The sequence below is a fragment of the Equus przewalskii genome, chromosome 10, assembly GCF_037783145.1.
Source record: "Equus przewalskii isolate Varuska chromosome 10, EquPr2, whole genome shotgun sequence".
Taxonomy (NCBI): domain Eukaryota; kingdom Metazoa; phylum Chordata; class Mammalia; order Perissodactyla; family Equidae; genus Equus; species Equus przewalskii.
Genome location: NC_091840.1, coordinates 14,154,626 through 14,175,945, shown reverse-complemented (window position 1 = coordinate 14,175,945; position 21,320 = coordinate 14,154,626). Strand labels below are relative to the sequence as shown.

General features: G+C 36.9%; 1 protein-coding gene across 34 annotated transcripts in view; it reads left to right on the top strand.

Annotated features, from left to right (window-relative positions):
* Positions 1-21,320, top strand: part of HELZ (helicase with zinc finger) — a 177,060-nt gene that overhangs the window by 28,803 nt on the left and 126,937 nt on the right. For all 34 annotated transcript variants that reach the window (XM_070560226.1, XM_070560214.1, XM_070560230.1 and 31 more), the window contains 4 exons: positions 4,057-4,284; positions 6,648-6,684; positions 16,907-17,031; positions 18,691-18,747. In XM_070560226.1, the coding sequence (XP_070416327.1) occupies positions 4,075-4,284; positions 6,648-6,684; positions 16,907-17,031; positions 18,691-18,747 (429 nt within the window). In that variant the 5' untranslated portion in view covers positions 4,057-4,074. The remainder of the gene's footprint in view (positions 1-4,056; positions 4,285-6,647; positions 6,685-16,906; positions 17,032-18,690; positions 18,748-21,320) is intronic.

The following is a 21,320-nucleotide window of genomic DNA, read 5'->3' as shown; positions in this document are numbered from 1 at the left end:
AGATTTAATTTCTCCCTCATATCTGAAGGATATTCTTGCTGGATAGAGTATTCTTGGCTGAGGATTTTTACCTTTTAAAGCTTTTGAATATGTCACTCCATTCTCTCCTAGCTTGTAAGGTTTCTGCAGAGAAATCTGCTGAAAGTCTGATAGGAGCTCCTTTGTAGGTTATTCTCTTTTGTCTTGCAGCCCTGAGTATTCTTTCTTTGTCATTCATTTTTGCCATTTGTACTACTATATGCCTTGCAGTAGGTCTTTTTACATTGACAAATCTAGGAGGTCTGAAAGCTTCCTCTACACACATTTCTCCCTCAATCCCTAGATTTGGGAAGTTCTCTTCTATAATTTCACTAAGCACACTTTCTGCTCCATTTTCCTTTTCCACGTTCTCGGGAATTCCCGTGATCCTTAAATTCTTTCTCCTCATTGAATCTGCTATCTCTCTAATACTTTCCTCATTCCTTTTAATCTTTAGTTCTCTTTCTTCCTCTGTCTAGAGCCATTCAGCCTGTCTATCTTCAATTATGCTAATTTGCTCTTCTGTGGAGTCTACCCGGGCATTCAGGGAATCCGTGTTCTGTTTTATCTGGTCCATTGTGTTTTCCATCTCTAGTAATTCTGTTTGATTCTTCTTTATAATTTCAATCTCTTTTGTGAAGTAACTCCAGAACTCGGCTTGTTTCTCTATCTTTCTCTCTACCTCATTGAGTTTTTTGATTATAGCTGCTCTGAACTCATTTTCAGTTAGTTTACCTATTTCCAAGTCCTCAGGACTTAATTCTGTGTTTTTATTGTTTTCCTTCTGGTCTGGGTCTTTTATAAATTGCTGGATGGTAGAGGAGCGGTTTTTTTGCATGGTGGTAGAATTCGGTTGCAGTTACAGCCTGTTGCCACTAGATGGGGGTTGAGCACCGTGCGTTCTGAGCTGTCCACCTTTGGGCAAGATGGCGGCGCCCAGCACGGTTTGCCGGGGTGGGAGCGGTTTCTCTAATGCACTGATCTGGATTCAGATCAGTTCTGTTCTCTGGTCTCCCGGGGCCCTGGGTTTATGGGGTCCCTGTGCACGGAAGCTTTTCCCCGTCAGCGGGTTTCCACTGTACCAGCAGCGGGAGTCCTAGACATCCCCTGGTCGCGCAGCCCCACCCCCGCTCCTTCCCGGACCCGCGCGGCAATCCTGGTTTCTAGGGGAGGGAGCCACGTTCTCTCCTACCCCGTTCCAGCTCCTCCGAGGCGGGCAGCAGGGGCTCCGTCATCTGTCTTTTGATACTGTAGGTCTCTGAGTCCTGGCATTAGGTTCATTAGCTGAAATTCAGGGTTTTTTTTTCAGTCCTTTGTTGTACTTTGGAGGGGAGAGAGTCCCAGGTCAGCTCACCCTGCCATTTTGCTCTGCCTCTCTGGAGACATTTTTAGTTGTTACAAGTCAGGGGATGTGCTGCTGGTTTCTAGTGGGTAGAGGCCAGGGTTGCGCCTAAACATCTTATAATGCACAGGACAGCCCCCTACAACTAAGAGTTATTCAGACCAAAATGTCAGTAGCATCAACTCTGGTCTATATAATTAGTTAGTGGTTAACTTGTATTGCCATTCTTATGTCTAATGGACAAAGTCACTGTAGAAATATAGAAATCATTATTTTTGAATTTTTTTGATAATTAATTTCACCCAGATTAATGCATGTTTGTATAAGGGGCATAAATAACAACTATAACTTAAATATTTAAGTTCCCTTAAGCCAATCTGGGAATTATAGCTCACTGAAGGAAAGCTGAGGAAATTTAAAGGGAGGCCACATAAAGAATGAGGATACAGTACTTTAAATATTTGTTGGATTATCTTGTGAATAGCAGTTAGATTTCATTTTTTGTATTAAAAGCGTTAATTTGTTAAGTGTAAACATTTAAAATATCCTGTAATTTTAAAAGCTGGGTTTTTTTTTTTTCCTGAGGAAGATTAGCCCTGAGCTAACATCTGCCAATCCTCCTCTTTTTGCTGAGGAAGACTGGCCCTGAGCTCACATCCATGCCCATCTTCCTCTACTTTATATCTGGGACGCCTGCCACAGCATGGCTTGCCAAGCGGTGCCATGTCCGCACCTGGGATCTGAACCGGTGAACCCCGGGCCGGCGAAGCAGAACATTCGCACTTAACTACTGTGCCACTGGGCTGGCCCCTGTTTTGGTATTTTTTTTTTTTTTAAAGATTGTTTTTTTTTAAGATTTTATTTTTCCTTTTTCTCCCCGAAGCCCCCAGGTACATAGTTGTATACTTTTAGTTGTGGGTCCTTCTAGTTGCGGCATGTGGGACGCTGCCTCAGCATGGCCTGATGAGCGGTGCCATGTCCGTGCCCAGGATCCGAACCAGCGAAACCCTGGGCCACTGAAGCAGAGCGTGCGAACTTAACCACTCGGCCACGGGGCCAGCCCCCCCTGTTTTGGTATTTTTTAATTAAAAATTTCAAACTGAGAAAAGTAGAGCATATTATACTGTACCCCATATATATACCACCCATATTTAACAAATGCTAACAAATATTGAAGTCCTTTTTGAACTCTTCCTCATCCCATTCCTTAGATACTTGTACATTTTTGGATAGACCAAGAATCTCAAAAGTTGAAGGGACCTGGACTTCTTCTGATGTCCATCATTGTGCTTTACTCACTGCTGTCTTTTGGCTGCCCATCAACAACTTTCTCCCCTTATCTTTCACTGTGGTATATAGGCAGCAGATGGCTACAGAACAGCTAGGAGAGGGTGGAGCCAGGTTGTCATTATCAAAGCTGGAGAGGCCAGGCACAGAGTATATGTGTAGGCTGGAGAGAGACGGGAAGGACAAATAAGTACCTTGGGGCCAATTGGTGAGGTGGAAGGTAGGGAAGAACAGGAGTGAGTAAGGTGAGAGCAGGCGAGAAAAGCCACCTCCAGGCCTGACGGAGCTGGAGGGCAGCAAGCCTGATCCTCTGAAGCAGGATTGTGATTGGCAGGTCAAAGCAGTTTAGGTCTTCTCTGCCCAGGTTTTCTGTTCCCTGCTACAGAAGTGATATAACTAGGGAGAGGCCACTCTTAAATTCTCAATGTCTCTTGCTTGGAGTATTATAGTGGTCTCTTATTAATGGCAACGCCTGCTTCTCACCAGTTCTTCACAGGACTTACATATGATACATTCCTTCTTTATTTAAAAACTTTCCATTGTACTCCATTGCTTATGGAATAAAGAGCTCACTTCTTGTGGCATTTGAGGTCATTCATAGCTCCTCCTCCTCCTCTGACACACCTGGAGTTTAAGTTGTATACTGTCTCCTCTTGGTGATTTCTCTTGAACTCTTCTCTCTGAAAAGCTTGCGTGTGCTCCCCCTGTCATCTCTGTGTGCTGAACTTCTGTTCACCTTTCAAGGCCAGCTCATGCCTTTCGGCAGATGGAATAAGTCTTTCTTGTAATTGTTCACTTGTGCTTTGCCTCTCTTGCTAGAAGCTGAGTTTCTTGAAAGCACTGGTGACATGCTCCATCTTTGAATTCAGTGCTGCTAGCACAGGGCCTGGCCTCAGGAAGTATTTGCTGAATTGAATTAATAGGCAGTTCAAACTTGCATTTTTGTCAGTTTTTTATATTGGTGGCAAAAATCCGGTATGGTATGGATTTTGATCCTCTGCAAACATAGTCACAGAATTTGACTGAAATTGGGAGGTTTGGATGTGAATCATTTCTGCACCTTCTCGTTAAAAAAAAAAAGAAGCCTTCATGGTTTGTTGTACTTTGCAGTCAAAGTCATGTTTCATTTATAAATTTGTTTCAACTATAAATTTGATGTATTGTTCGTATAATCCTGACTTATTGTTGACATTTTGCTTAGATCTTAGTAAAGACTTGGTAAAATATAAAAGAGAAGTATAGATTTGGTAGCATCATAGCTGCTGCTCAGCTGCGACCTTGATCAAAAGGCTGGTTGAGAGTAACCATTCAGATAGATAATTAAGCCAGCTGAGATAGGAATGAGGTTAGACTTTATGATTAATAAGTTTTGAAACCTTGTTTTACTTGTTCTTTTTCCTTCTCTTTAGGATTTTTGTCCCTGAGTCATGGAAGACAGAAGAGCTGAGAAGTCATGTGAACAAGCATGTGAATCACTTAAGAGGCAGGACTATGAAATGGCCCTCAAGCACTGCACAGAGGCCCTCCTTTCTCTTGGCCAGTACTCCATGGCCGACTTCACAGGGCCATGTCCACTGGAGATAGAAAGCATCAAAATTGAGAGTCTTCTTTATAGAATTGCCTCATTTTTGCAACTGGTGAGTCAACAATATCAATAAGCCAATGCTGAACCATGTAAAGTGACCTCTTCCATTGAGTGGGGACCACTGCTGGTCATTCCCTTTACAAATCACCTAATTCTGGCCTGAAGAGATGAGTGAAGAGGCTCATCATCGCTAACATCTTTGTTGGCAAGCAACTGTGTTTTTAAGCCTTAAAAATCGTACTACTGTATATAGCGTTTTAGATTCTTCACTCATTTGGCAAATATTTATTGAGTGCATACTGTGTGTATACTACGTTGTAGGTACTTGGTATACGTTGGCAAAAAAGAAACAAAGATCATTTCTTCATGGTACTTTTTCTAGTAGGGGAACAGACAGTAAACAATAGACACTATAAATAAATAAACACTTTCGATTATTAGAAGGTAGCAATATGCATGAAAGAAGTAGAATAAGGCAAGGGAGATTGGGGGTATTAGGGTTAGGGGTGAGTTTGCATTTTTAAATCAGGTGCTCAAGATAGGTCTCATTGATAGAGTGATATCAAGGAGGTGAGTGAGCCATGTCAAACCTGGAGGAAGAGCGTTAGAGGTAGAGGGAACAAAGACCCTCAGGCAGAAGAATGCCTGCCACATTCCAGAAGCAGTTAGGAAGTCAGAGTGCTGGAGTAAAGTGCATAAGGGGGAGAGGGTAAGAGGGGTAGATCCTGTGGGGCCCATCAGGTTGCTGTAAGGACTGGTTTTTATTCTGTTTGAACTGGGGAGCTGTTGTGAGGTTTTGAGCAGAGGAGTGGTGTGATGTGATTTAAAGGAATTCTTGGCTTTTGTGTTGAGAATAGACTGTGAAGGGGTAAGAGGAGATGCAGGGAGACTAGTTTGGAGGTTATTGGAATAATCCAGGCCAGAGATGACAGTAGATCAGACAAAATGGTAGCAGTGGCGATAGTGAGAAGTGGTTTGGTTCTGGTTATAATTTGAAGGCAGAACCAGTAAATTTTCCTAATGTGTTAAATGCAAGAAATGAGAAATAGAGAGCAGTCCTAGATTATTTTGACATTTTCTCGTCTGAGCATTTGGAAAATGGAGTTTCCTTCAAGTGGGATGAAAAGACTGTAGGTGGGGAGCAGGTTTTTGTGGGGAAGATGGGAGTTCAGTTTTGGGCTTATTGAGTTTAACACGTCATTTAGATATCCAGCTAGAGATGTTAAGTAAACAGTCAGATATGCAAGAATGGAGTTTGGGAGAGAGATCTGGGCTAAAGATAGTAATTTAAGAACCGGTAGCCTCTAGATGATATATAAATTCTTGAGCCTGGGTCAAATCACCAAGGGAATGAGTGTACATAGAGAAGAAGAGTGTACATAGAGAAGAAGAGAAGATAGATGCTTTCTATCTCCAGTAGTCTTGTGGTGCTATGGTATTAAGAGGTTGGGGAGAAGAGGCAAAGCAACCCGAAGAGCAACCTGTGAGGTAAAGGAAAATTGAGAGCAAGGTGTCCTAGTAGCCAGGTGAAGAAGGTGTATCTCAATGAGGGAGTGTTCAGCAATGTCAACTGCTGTGACTGGAGAAGTGAGGATTGACTAAGCTGTGAGAAGGTATCTGAATGGGTACATGTAAATATAGACTGTGTGTCTAACTGGATACAGTGGGAGTCACTGGAGAGACCTCCATGAAAACATCTTCCATGGAGCGTTGGGTGAACGTCTGATTAAAGAGAGTTTAAGAAAGAATTGGAAGGAATCGAATTACACGAATACACACAATTCTTGAGGAGTTCTGACCCAAAGAGACACAAAAAAATGGACATGGTAGCTGGTGGGAGAAGTGAAGTCAAGAGAGGGATTTTTTAAGATGGGAGAGATAAAAGCATGTCTGTTTATAGGACTGAACCAATAGGAAGCAAAATTTTCATGATGTAGGAGCAGTAGAGGAGGCTTGCTGGAGTAATGTTCTTGAGTAGGCCACAGAGCAGATCTGCACAAGTGGTAAGATGCACTTTAGAAAGGAGTGTGGATGGTTCACCTGGTGACAGGTGGAAGGCAGAGAATGCGCTGGGAAGTGGGTGGACCTGGTGGTGACACTCTATGGAAATTCTCTTCTCATGGCTTCAGTTTTCTGAGTACGGTCATTAGCTGAGAATGAGGATAGGGAGGAGGTTCTGGTGATTTGGGGTTAGAGACGGTGAGAAGCAAGAGTGTGAGTAAATGGACTAGGGAAGTATATTATGGTGTTTATTTGTAGAGTACCATGTAATCCTCAGAGCACATGAGTTAGCTTTGCGCTGTGAATATTAAAATGATTAAACTTTGAAACAAAGCTGAGCTGCTTTTTGATAAAACCTCTATTTTAAGCAGCCCTTGAACTACTTAATTTCATCTTGTATCTTTTATTTTGCAGAAAAACTATGGGCAAGCTGATGAAGATTGTAGGCATGGTATGTTTAAAAATATCCCTTTTCCCTTTTGAATTATTTAATTGAGCAATGTTTAAGATTTGATTTTTTTCATATGCTAATTTCAGAAGTGATTATAATACTTAAAACCCCTCACTTTACTGTGGTGACTAGTGACCAATTTGGATGACGAGTTTCTGCTGCGATGGGTGTACATGTGAATGTTGTTTCTAGTCACCAGTGTTGACATTCCTTTCACTCCCTTGGGAACATTGATAGTGTCCTTTTATAGTTTGTGTGAGTATTTTCAGTTGATAAGAGCCAAATTTTAAGAACTGTTACACATATTGATTAAAACGTTAAGCTTGGATAAATGGAAAGGCTGGGCCTATTCCTCCTAAAATGTTTTTTTCTCCTTCATTAGAAGATTTCCCTTAGAGAGAAGATACTGACTACAATGCTCTTTAGTGCTTCTTCCTGTTTTCTTTTGGGCCGGAAGTTGGTTAATAAGATTCTTGCTCTTTGGATATTCAAAGAATAGAAATCCTTTTCTTCGTGATTGCTGCCAGTTCACTAGAGTGAATCTAGGAGTGAGTGGGAGAAGGGCTCCCTGTACGTTCTCACACACTCTTGGTGGGATTTTTTGCACAGCTCAGTGATTTGGATAATATAATGTTTCATTTATCCAGAGTTGGGGAGAGGGGCTGAGGTGTTTAACATAAGTTAATTTTTTCTGTTTATTCCTTTGTGTCAAAACTTTTAAAAGTATTAACTATTTTTGTTGTAAACCTTGCAAAACGATCTCACATAACTCCTGTGGCATATTGGACATAATTTAACCATTCATTAAGGATCCAATGACCTCTTTGTGAACCTCGCTTCATAGAATTGTACGCTTTGGGAGTTAATGGAATTTGAGATGTATCTAGTACAATCTTCCTTTAACAAAATCCTTAGTATCTGTGGACATTTAAAAATTACCAGCAAGCCAAATAATAAAAAGTCAAATAATGTAGAGGAATAAAAGAGAATCATTTCTCCTTTTTACTCAATCATTGTTACTAGTTTGCTGTATCTTCTGTACCTTTCTCTATAGTGATAAACACAAATGCTTATAATACATAGATAGGGTTTTTCCTTTAAAAGTTAGAAAATAATTATGTGATCATTACAAAGCAGCTTTCTTTCTTACATACCAATAGATCATGGATCTGTACTAAGTTAACACGCCAGCTCCAATTCCTGCTTAATGTTCCATGGTATAGATGTGCCTTTATTCAGCCATTCCCATATTGATGGGCATTCAGGTGGTTCTCGTTTTTTAGTTTGTCATTATAGTCCATCCTGTAATAAACATATATTCATTCTTACTGTTGCCTTTGTTTCTGAAGGATAGATTTAAAAGTTGGATGTCTGGGTTAAAATATATACTTATAATTTTAGTGAACAGTCAGATTAGTTTTAAATACACCCACCAGTCACATGTGAGAATGCCCGTTCCCTGTAATCTCATTAACACTGGAACCTCTTGGTCTTTTTTTTTAATTGAGGTCACGTTGGTTTATATGGGACCTATCAGTCTTGACATTTGCCAGTCTCATGTATAAGAAATGGCCCTTCTTTCTTTAATTTTTACTTCTTTGAGTACTAGTGAGGTTGATACAGTCTTCTTATTTTGGAGATGTGCAAAGTCCCAGAGGGTTAAATGACTTGTGAAAAGTCACAGAAGAGTAAATGCTGTTGGTGAAGGAGCATATGGAAAAATGTTGCATTTTTCTGTTCTTTTATTTAGCATATTAAAGTTAAATACTGTTTTAGAACTACTGAATTACCAAAATAAAAGTTTAGCCAGGAAACTTTTGGAGGTGATGGGTATGTTTATTACTTGGATTGAGATGATAGTAACATGAATGTATACATATGTCCAAACTCACTAAATTGTGTACATTAATTATATGCAGTTTTTTGTATGCCACTTATACCTCTATGATGTTGGGGAAAAAGGGTTAACCAATGTCTGGGATAAAGTTGTAATGAAATGAGTGTACTCTTGTGGTGTTGGTGGAGTGTGAAGTGGAATTCAGTTTGGTAATATGTTTATACCCTTTGACCCACTAATCTCATTTCTGTGATACTATCCCAAATAAATAATCCACAAGAAGGAAAAAATTATTTGCGAAATGGTACTCATTGCAGTGCTGTGTGTAAAAGTAAAAGATCGGTTAGCTTCCGGTAAGGGAGGAGTTCATTAATTAAATTCTGTGCATTCCTTGTTACGATTCATGTGATAAGTAAGGACATGAAAAATGCTTGTTTAAGTGCAAAATCAGTGTGTATAAAGTTGTTCATTTGAAATAGACATTTGGGAATATTGGCTCTGTTTATACATATATATTCTTAGTTGTAGAGTTGTGCTGTTTTGTGTAATTTATTTTCTTTTCAACTTTTGGTAACATTATTTTTATGTAAGATAAAATACCATGGGTAAGCAGTCAATTAGTAATAAAAGGCAAGACGAGACTCTCCATCTCTGTTAATTGTTATGCTGCTTTGTAGTGCCGGAGAGCCGTGAAATAGCTCCTATCTTGATGGCCCCAGACTTTATGTTTGCATTTTATGTACAGCATTGTCTTGATGTCTGTTCCCTCACTGTCAGACTATCAGTTTGCATTCCTTGCAGCTCTAAACATGCCTCATTGCTACTGCCCTACCCCTCTTCTCCACTTGCTGCGTCTGACTTTCTGATTTCACTCAGGCAGGGTTAGGAAATCAGGCAATCTTTGTCATGGAATTAAAAACCATTAAAAAGTTTTATTGTGAAATATTTAAAACATACAGGAAAGTAGAAGAAATAGTAAAATAAACATTCATATTCTTAAAACTTAGATTATAACATTTTACCATATTTACTTCATTTATTTTTTCTGAAATATTTAAAAATAATTACAGATACCATATTTATCCCTAAATACTTCAGTATGCATCTAAAAATAGACCATAACTACATAACCACAATATTATTATTAACCTAATAAAATTGACAGTAATTCTCTAATATTATCTAAAACTCTGTCCATAATCAGATTTACCTGGTTGTCTCCAAAATGTTTTTTATGGCTGATTTATTCAAAGCAGGAACTAATCAGAGTCATAAAATTTTAAAGTTGGAATTGTACTTCAGTAAGAGTAAATAGACTCTGAGTAAGGACTCAAGGACATCTTGAAAATAAATTTCATAGGCTTGAAGTTCATGGATTTTAGTTTTGAGTTTAGTGTTGAGTTTTGGATAGTAAAGGTTGCCAAGCTGGTGACCACTGGATAAGTGAGGGGGTCAAGTCTGTTTTCATTATCTGGAAATAAGTTGTATTTGGCATAACAGGAAAACTTTCATTAAATAATGATTTTTTTTCTGCCTTTGAAATATTCATTCTATAGGAAACCTACTTTTTTTACAGTAACAAAATGGAATGAGGTAAATGGAGAAAGTGAAATCAAAAGAAAATCTTATCAACTAAAAGAGTATTGTATTACATGTAATGTGTAGGTCTAACTCAGTTGGCATAAAATCAATGACTGTTTTTCATAAGGCTGCAAGACTTTTAAACCCTATTGAGAGTGTCATTAATTTAAGAAATCATCATTACAAACAAAGGAGTTTGGGGCATCCGTTGACGTTTATTGTAATGAGAACTTGCCCTGTGAAGTAAATGATTGAGTAACTGGCTTCCCCTGTTGAATAGAGGCTGATGGTATTAAAAAAGGTGAATTGATATGTGATTGATTGAACCTTGTACACTTTCCCTGGGGGAAAATGTGACATCTTTACCCACCCTTCTTTTCAGAAAAGTTTTGGTTAAGTAGATTTTATAGTAATTAAAAAATTTTTTTTGAAAAATATTTGGTTAACAGGTAGGAATATATATGCTCAGAATTATCTCTGGGTCAGACCCGCTGAAATGTGTTATTTTATTTAATCACATTGTAATATCATTCTAGTTTTGCAGGTGAGGAAACAGGCCTTGTGAGATTAAGTAACTTGCTTAAGAGCACAGGGCCAATCCAGAGTGAACCGTGGTTTTGAAGTGAGGTCTTTCTGATCTGGAAGGCTGTACGCCTTTTCTTTATCCTATACCGCTGACTGTGTATTCTTTAGGATTTTGCAGATGATATTCTTTTTTGGCACAATAAACTTGGAACAAAAAGGCAAAGGGTGTTTTGTATTATAGAAATGAAAAAACTGAGGCTCAGGATCACTTAATCCTTGGTGGGATGGGGACAAGAATTTGGGTCTTCAAGCCCCTAGTCCATCCAGTGTTTTCTATTCGCCAGACTTTTAAAATAGGGATGCATTCCAATAATATGTATGAATTCATTGTTCTTTAGATCCAGTTACAGTAACTTTTTTTTAATTTCATGTATACAAGCCTTATTTTTCCAACAGGAATTTTAAAAACGTTTTTGTTTTGAAATAATTATAGATTCACAGGAAATTACAAAGAGAGTACTAAGAGGTCCCATGTATGTTTACCCCACTGGTTACATCTTACATAACCATAGTACAATATAAAAACCAGGAATGCATAATTCTGTGTCATTGTATCATGTGTAGATTCGTGTGACCACCAACATAGCTGATGCAGAATTATTCCATCACCATGAGTACCTCACTTACACAACCCTTTATGGTCACTCTCACCACCCTCCCACCCCCCATTCCTAATCCCTGACAACCACTCATCTGTTCTCCTTCTCCATAATTCTCTCATTTTGAAAATGCTACATAGTGGAATCATGCTCAATGTGACTTTTTAAGATGGCTTTTTTCCCCTCACCCTCATGCCTCTGAGATCCATCCAAGTTTTGTGTATCAATGTTTCATTCCTTTTTGTGGTTGAGTAGTATTCCATGCTATGGCTGTACCACAGTTTGTTCTCCGAGGCTTTATGGAATGGGGTATTGAGTTTCACTATTCCTTTCCCCATAATTCCTATTAACAGTTTTAAATAAAGTTCTTACATTTAAATCGATAGGAATAAAAAGTTAAATTATAGAATACTAATTTCGGAAGAGAATAAAGTCAGGGAAGTGAGTGTATATTTAATATAAGATATGAGTTAAGTTTGAGGACTGTTATTCTCTAAATATCGTACTCTTTTTTTTGTATGAATAGAAGTTTAAGTAAGCAATAGTCTTTGAACTTATGTGAAGTCAAGTGCAAGAGCCTCAGCATAGTTGTGTGACTGTCTGTTCTAGGCATTTTCTAATTTCTGCAAGGTATCAACTGTAGTCAGGTGTGACATCTTAAAATGTATTTCATGTTTTTTTTCACTCATGGCATAAATATTTGTTAGCATTAATTTTTTATTAACTGAAATTATACACAAAAGGAGAATTTTAAAAGAATTTAAAATGAATGGTACTCTACAAAATCTCAGTAAATACTGTACCAAAGGGAGACTCAAAATTAAGATTATTGTGAACATCTAAAAATACAACTCTCTCCCATAGGGCAAAGAGAATAGTCAGAGGCAAAATATCAGTTTTTCTCAGTAAGCAAATTATTAAAAAAAAAAAAAAAAGTAGGCAAATTAACCATGGAAACAATGAAGTAAAGGAGTGCCTTAGAGGATCTGGGAAAAATTTTGCTTTTTCCACTATTAGGACTACAACGGACATGGCAAGAGGTTGACTTCGAAATTGAAATGGTGGTGGGGGAAGATTTTTAAGATTAAAAAGTACAGTTAGATTGATTGCTTTTATAAAAAAGCCTCTTAATCCAGTTATTGAACAGTTAACAGAGAGTAACTTTACTGTAGCTACTATATAGCAAATGCCTCTTGGAAATTAGGATTCTTTATAAAGAGGAAGTTGAAGGCACTTAATACAGCAAATTTTCTCTCTCTCTTTCTCTAATGCATACACGGTGTAGGACAGGCTACTTTTGCAAATATTTTAACTTTTTAAGTAAAAAGTATTCAAGCATGTAGATGAAATAAAAACCTTTTACGATGACCTGGGAACCAGGTTTCAGTTTTGTTTTTATGCTTAATTGTGTTGTCAGCTTTTTACTGTGTATAATTATTTTATATTTTTATAGTAATGAGGAAGTTGAGGAACATTTAATGAGTCAGCTGTAAAATTTAAACTGGAATACTGAAAGTAAATCTGGAGAAATGACCTGTGTTCTTGTAGTGTGAAAATATCCAGAAGGAAGGAGTCCGAGAGTCTTTACAATGAATTTCAGTTGAAGGAAAGAGCACTTCCAGAAATAAACAGTAAGATCGTAACTTAAAAGCTCAGTGCATACCCAGGGAGGCTGTAAGGGAGATCACTAAGACTTTTGTGACCAGATTTAGACCAAATATTGAAAGGAGCAAGGTAGTAGTGATAAAAAAAAAAAGTATATTGCAGTGTTTAAAGCTGGAGATGAAATATTCAGAAGAGGTCTAGGTGATCCCTAACATTGAATACTGTTAGGGCTTTTCATTTTCCAAAAGCATTTTGTAAAGGAAACATTTTATCTACAAAAGACTTTGGTAGGAAGGGCCTAAGATGTCACAAAAGCTGCAGCCCACATGGCCGAAAGTGTGCATTTATTACGATTGGAAGGAAAGAGAGCAAAGGAAAAGGGTTGAGGCAGAGGAGAAGAATGGTGGGAAAAAACTCCACTTTAGCAAAATGGACACTGGAGTGTTTTACCACAGTGTTCTTACTCTGGTTTATGTTAGACTTTTTGTTGCTGGTAACAAATGGACATTTTAACTTCTGATTAGTAACTTGAGTTAGGCCTTCCACTGTTCAGAGTCTGCTTATAGACCCTCTCTCCCCAAAGTATATACTATTTGGCAAATAAGTTTATTGCCAAGAATTAAATGGCTATTATTTAGGAAGGGAATTTATTTTATATATTTATAAAAGGAATCTATTTTTATTTTTGATTCAGTTCCTGAAGTATTGGTTCTGCGAGTATAATTATATCCAAGCAGTGAATAATTTCACTTTATTAATGACTAAAAGATTTAGTTTTTATGGTCACTAAAAGATTTCTTTTGAAAATTTTGGAAGAATACCTTGATTAGTCTAAGATCTTCAATAAAAGATTTTGGGAATAACTAAGGAATTGATAAAAGAAATAACCTAATATGATCATATTGCTGAAAAAATATAGAATAATACTCAACATTTACTATACTTTCAGCTTGCTTTAAATTACCTTTCTCATTGCAGATAATTCTTTACGAGCAAGGGGAATTACATTTTAATTGTTGATCCTCTCCTTTTGATAGCAAGAGGCTATCAAACCCTAGCTGAGGCTGTTTAGTTGAAATGGTTGACTATTTGGTTGAAACTCCTTTAATATTGTTCAGTTTCTGGTCCAAAACATTCCAAGTATTTCAAGTATTAGAAAATATTACAAAAACTTAAGAATGGGAAGGGCTAGAGACTTGAATACAGCAACTTAAGCTAAGGTGTTCAGATTTCCTCCTTTGTGACTCGCAGTGGACGGGAAGGAGCAGTTCCGTTTGGGAACAGTTATGTGCCCACAGTATAATTTTGCAGATCGTTGGTGGGAAGATTTACTTGCAAGGAATTGTAACTTTTCTACAAATGCACAAGATTAGATTATATTTTTAATGTGATCTCTTTTGGCAAGTTTAATTATTATAGTTGAGGCGAGTTTAGTAATACACTAGGCCATACTTTGTTTTCTTTCAAGCTTTTTCAGGATGTTAAATATAATAAGGGACCAGATTGGCAGCATTGCTGTTTAATTTTGTTATATGATACAATAGTAGGAGACTTTTATGTGTGTGTATGTGGGGAAGATTGTCACTGAGCTAACATCTGTGCCAGTCTTCCTTTATTTTATGTGGGATGCCACCACAGCATAGCTTGACAAGGGGTGCTAGGTCTGTGCCCAGGATTCGAACTCACGAACCCCAGGCCACTGAAATGGAGTGCCTGAACTTAACCACTATGCCACCAGGTTGCCCCGTGAGACCTTTTTATCTCTAATTGTTGACTGTTTCTTTGTCATAGTTCTTCATAGGAATCCTCTAAGAGATAAACTGAATTGTATTTAAAGGCAACAGTTGGAAGAAAGTACATCAGTACTGCTTTTTTGTCTAAAAAAGAGAGAGGAGAGGGAAACATTTTGATAAATATGTTTGACATTCAAACATCAATATAATGGAAGAACTTTTACAAAGTAAAATTCACCAGATACCTTATATAAAACCAAAGATCTTTGAAAAGCATTTGTAAAATATGATGTAGTTTAATACTCTTTAAACATGATATAATCACCTGAGGTTGAAATATTCTTAGATTTTTTTCATTTCCCCAAAACATTCTGTATTTCCTGATAACTAGTTTCTTAATATCCCAGTTACTGAAAATGAACTGGGATATTTCCTTTGCAGTTGTCAGTATTGCTTTATAATTTTTATAAGGGGAAGGTAACATCTAGGGAACTCTTATGAGGAGAGTGTGCTAGATACTTTATATAATTATCATGATTAATCTTTACTGCCACCTCATTAGGTAGCCTTTTACAGGGGAGGCAGGAGGATTAGTGAATGTAAGTAGTCCAGACATTAGTAGGACTGTCGTTTTTTTCAGAGCTTTTCCTCTGCATTATATCATTTGATCCTTACAACATATTTTTACGTCTCTATTTTGCAGATGATCACACTGAGGGCCAGACAGATAAAGTGACTTGCCAAAGGTCGTATTTGAATAGTTTTAGGAATAGTAAGATCCAAAGGAGATGTGGGCTTACTGTGGAATTTTATAAGATGCTCAAGACATTCTTAACAATGCTCTATTGGAGTTATTTAGTTACTGGAATTATCCAGTGACAGTTGAGTAATGAATGATACGTAACATGGATGGGGTGAGACAACAGATTGGCCCGAACTAAAAGTAATTGAATAAAACCTTTTTAAATATAGAGTGATTGCAACTTTCAGTTAAGTAATCTGATTCAATAAAGGGAATATACATAAAGATGTTTATTGCAGTGGTACTTTTGGTCGTTAAAAATTGGAATTGTTCTGGAGCAAGGGAATAGTTAAATAAATTGATATGTCTACTTGATGGAACATTATGTAGGCAATGATATGATAAATATAAACGCTGGAATAACGTGGAAAATATTGAATGTGCTGAGGGGAAATAAAGCAGAATACAAACTGTTATATTTACATCAGTTACAATCATGTAACAATTTTGTAAATATTCATAAAAATTGGAAGAGAATGTGAATAAGTGAAAACTGTTTGAGAGGTGAGCTTATGGTGAACTCTCATGTAGAAGTTTATTAGTTTTTATAGTGTAATTTGTGTAATAAAATTGAACATTATAACAAAAGGATATATTCAGTACAAGCAAAATTAATTAATTATGAACAATAGATCCAATGGACTTTACATATGTAGTATGTTATAGTTAAGCAGAACATTTCCTTGGGAATAATTAGAAAAAAGTGCAATTTCCAAAATATTTTCTTTCACCAAATTATTTTCTTACAAAGGAAGCTAAAGTGTGTATAAACTAAAAGTAGAATTTTGGACATAACAGTAAAGAGAAGGATACAGCTTGTTTTACTAGTTGAACCATTAGCAGTTGCTGTGAGAAATCATCTCAAATGACATGGCATAAAAATGATTATATTTTGTATTGTTAGAAATCTGTGCTCCCTGTGATTGAATTAAATTAAATCTGTAAACACTTGCAAATAATTTGAGTAGCATTTTCTATGGCCACTTGACAGTTAAGTTCTTGGTTAATCTTGCTGGTTTTGATAAAGGTTAATTCTTAATTGTTTAGGAATATCAAGTGTTGAGATTTGCGGTTTCTATTCTTATACATTTTAATGGCACTGGGTCTCTTGTGTCACTGTCAAAAATGTGAGAACTTTACTCACCGATTATCTCTGCAGTTTAAAAGCCCTCATTTACTCCGAAATCATAGGTTGAGCAGTATTTTGTACTGGAGAGCTTTGAGATGACTTCTTTTTCTTGTGGTTGTGGTGTGATCCAGCCTGCTCTCGGCTGCAGTGGGTTAGCTGTGTGGATTGCCCTGTGTTTTTTCTTGTCTTTATGTGTGTGTTAGACAGAACTGAAAGGTCACTGCTTTCCTCTAGTATTTGAAGTTATTCTTTTAGCATAGAAGTCATGCTTGTGATATGTGCTAATATTATAATCAAGAAAAATGTGTGTTGCATGTCACATGGTTAATGATGGCTGCTCTTTCATGACAGTGCTGGGAGAAGGACTGGCGAAGGGAGATGGTGCCTTTCAGGCAGTGCTTTGCTGCATGCAGCTGAAAGGAAAGCTCCAGACCGTATCCAACATTCTTGCCAAGTCACTGACAGGGGAGTCCCTGGTACGTTGTTAGCTCTGATTTTGAATGTCCGAAAACAGATTCATTCATTCATTCCTTAGGCATATTGTGAGAAGAAAAATTAGTGTGCATTTTTCCTCTGACCTCCTCCTTTCAAAGTTCACGAGTATCTTGAGATACTCATTTCTCTTGAACAAACTGATGTTTAGTCATTGGATTCTTGTAGTGTGATAATAGATATAAGAATTGCAGGTACTTTTTAAAGCTTTGAAAGTGTAGGATAATTAGATGATTTTCTTTAAAGATAATTTAACAAAGCCGAAATATTTTCAGGTTTTAAAATACTCCTTTGGGCATATGATCTTACAGGATTCTTAAATTCAACCATTTATTTTATAAAATATTTAAGTTTATCTAAACTAAGTAATAATTACTTTTATTTCTGAAGATGGTATGTGTGTAAATTAATATTCATGACCACTCTGATGGAGGAACTATCTAATTCTATTCAGACTTTGGGATAAATTTTTTAATGTAGCATTTAATTTTCTAGAATTTTTTGTGTTTCTTTTTGGTTGAGATAATTAAAAGACTACTTTTTGGAACTTAGAGTTGGCGATCTATACAAATTGGAAGAAAAGAGGTATTATAACGTTTTTTTACTGTTGGTAATTGTTACAAAATTTGCTGACCTTTTTCAGGAATCATGATGAAAAATAGTCAAAGCAAGAAAATATATGTATACTTGCTCTACAGCATGCATTCCCTATACCTTATTTGTTCTTCTGAGTTCATAGCCATTTTGAAAATCTGAGCAAAGTTGTGTTTTCATTGCAAATAAATATTTATGGTTAAAAAAAAGAAATTAGGAAAGTACTTGGTATATTGCTGAGTGTAATGTAGTGACCCATCTCAGAGGGTAATTTAGTTTTTCTAAGGAATTACTGTGTAGTGAATTGTTTAATTGGTTTAACAATGTTTTTTGATTTCACCAAATTCACCAATGAATATAAAATCTAAAGGGTATTAATATAGCAAAATTCTAGAGCTGTTTAGTTCTAAATAGATGATAAAGAATATTATTTTTTCTTTATTATTAAGATAATTCTATCCTTAAGGAACTTTTCTCTATAAGTTAAGCATATTACACAATTTTACCTGTTGGGTTTTTAAACTAGGAAGAGTAATTTACTTTTAAATCTCAAGTGAAATTTGAATTTCAGAAGAGTGAATAGTTTGCATATTTTCCTTTAACAGTTTTATTAATTGAGCCATCTTTAAGGTGGTATTATCATTTTATGTAAATCTGAGTCATGGGTAACTGATTGAGTTAACCGTTTTACAAATATAGGCCCTTTAGTTTTAGGGGAAAAAAGTTTATTTTTCTCTTCACTTATCCTGTCTTGCTCTTCAGTGATACCCTTTGTGAATATTTTATTGAATTGATTTCAAACTCTTATGCAACGTGAATACAGTGTTTTAGGGCACACTGCGTGTTTTGTTCTGTTAACTGTTTTAACTTTCCTTGTGGATGGTTAGCTTTTTTATCACCATTAATGGTAGTGAGGATGGGAGATGAGGATAGCATTTTTTTTTTTTTTGACAGATAAAGCTTAGAAACAGCTGAGAAATTGACTTAAGTCCCCATAGTAAAGAGCGAATATACTAATCCATTTTTCCCTTTTTCATTCACACTTTCAGAATGGGATGGTAACAAAAGATTTGACAAGACTAAAAACACTTCTCACAGAAACAGAGGTAAGACTATTTCAGTGGATCTCTTTGGAAAGAGTTTAACTCAATCTGGCTAGTAAGTGTTCTGTATTAAGCTGTGGAAAATCAGTGGGCATTGGCCAGCCACGCAAGGCTGTAAAGGTCGGGGAGTGGAACCTTCCAACGTTCTGCTGTAACCCAGCGTGTCCCATCCTAGGAACTTAGCTTCTTCTCGTGTCTCGTCTGCATCCCATGTCTTCTGTTCTGTCCCTAATTCTTCTTAGCTGTCTCTGGCCAACAAATGGAAAGATAGTTGGGAAATTTTAGTTTTTAACTACATCTGGTTGTTAGAAGATACTGTCATTAAAAATGAGATGCTTTTCAAGCCTTTTGTGTTTTTTTAAGCAAATAAAAAAAGTCTGTGATTTAAGGACTATTTTTAGGGAGTGGGTTTAGGAGATGGAAATAATGTGTATCAGGGTAAATGGTGAACAGAAATGTGCTCTGGTGAAGCACGTGAATGACACATGGAAGGCCAGGGACAGCAATGGCATGTATGAGACCCATAGCTTTGTAAGTCTCAGATTTCTATTCCTCATACAGGCATACTATACAAGTATTTTTATTTAGATAACTCGTTTTAAAAATAGTCATTTTGGGGCCAGCACTGATGGTCTAGTGCTTAAAGTTTGGTACTCACTGCTTTGGCAGCCTGGGTTGGCTTCCCGGTCTCGGAACCACGCCACCCATCTGTCAGTTGCCATGTGGTGGTAGCGGCCCATATAGAAGAACTAGAAGGACTTACAACTAGGATATACAACCATGTACTGGGGCTTTGGGGGGGAAAAAAAAGAGGAAGACTGGCAACAGGTGTTAGCTCAGGGTGAATCCATCAAAAAAAAAATAGCCATTTTTGTCAGCTTTTGTTGTAAATGGAAGCCCATGTAAAGTGATTGATTGATTGGCTTGTTTATTTAAGAATTGACACCTGCTACGTGCTAGGTACTAGGCTTGGTGCTGGGGATACAGCACTGACCAAGGCACCCATGGTCCTTGATGGTTAAAGTCTCAGGGAAGAGATAGACAACACATAAATTAATTAAACAACTACAAGCATAAGACCTCATGGAGAGTGTATAGATCCCATGGAGAGTGAGAGGGGGTGCTCGCCAGACAGGTGGAGAGGGTGAACAGAGACCCCAGGTGTAAACCTTGACCTCTTATAGATTACTTTCCCATTCCAAATCTAATCACAGTTCATACCAACAAACAATTAAGCAAAGAAAACAGTCATCATGAATTACATAAGCTGGATAAAGATGCTTTTTGTTTTGCTACAATTATATAGGCCTTTACAAAAAATGTCATTTTCTTTGTTTTATGTCTATGTTATCTTCTTGTGAATTAACCTAGAATCAGGTAGCTCTAATCTCAAAGCCATTTCCTTTTTTGTATATATGTAGTCTTTTTAATTTCTAAGGAGTAAAAGAAGAAAATTATAAATTCTTTAGACTTTAAAAATGAGAATGTAATATGACTTTTCATTTTATTAAGATTTTTGGCTTTATTCTGTTTTATCGCCTTAATTGAATTATCAGCTATATATTGAATAATCACACAAATATATGTAAAATTTTATTTTTAATATTTTTAATCCTGTTACATGTAAGGGTACACATATCACTTGACTCTTATTTTGTGATTGTACTTTTGAAAGAAGTGACTTAAGTCTCATTTATAATTTCTATGTAACCAAAGTGTTATTGTTTTTGGTTAGTGAACCGATACTATTAAAAAAAATGCATCTAGAAAAAGCTAACAATGCTACCCTTATTTATTATTGTACATGACGTATTTAAAAACAACAAATTTAAAGATTAGGCTGAGTTGGTATTTAACTTGTAAATGCTAGTAGTTGAGGATAAAGATGTGGAACTAAAGCCTGACTAGTGAAAACGAAAACAATACATATTCTTTAGTAAAATTTAAAATATCAAATTAATAGATTTGATGGTAAATTTATAGGAATTCTAGCAATATGAAATTTGGCTGCTTTCCCTGAAGGTGTCAGTAAGGACTGAAGATCATAAGATAATTGGTATTGCCCTTCTGTCTTTGGGGTCTGAGCATATAAAAAGGGTGTTTAAAAAAAAACCAAAAGCAGGGGCTGGCCCCGTGGCCGAGTGGTTAAGTTCGCGCGCTCCACTGCAGGCGGCCCAGTGTTTCATTGGTTCGAATCCTGGGCACACACATGGCACTGCTCATCAGGCCATGCTGGGGTGGCGTCCCACATGCCACAACTAGAAGGACGCACAACGAAGAATATACAACTATGTACCGGGGGGGCTTTGGGGAGAAAAAGGAAAAAATAAAATCTTTAAAAAAAAAAAACAAACCAAAAACAATGCCTTGGAACCTAAAAGCCACAGTCGCCAAATACTCAGCCTAGGCAGAGCTTCTCATTTTTACCAGCTCTTCTGATGAGGATGTGCTGTTTGCCAGACCCCACTAGACTGAGAACTGCAGTGTCAGCACAGGCATCCTCTGCCCATTTGCAGATCATAGCAGATGCTGACTTGTGAAACACAACATGTGTTTTTGTCTTCCGACAATTATAA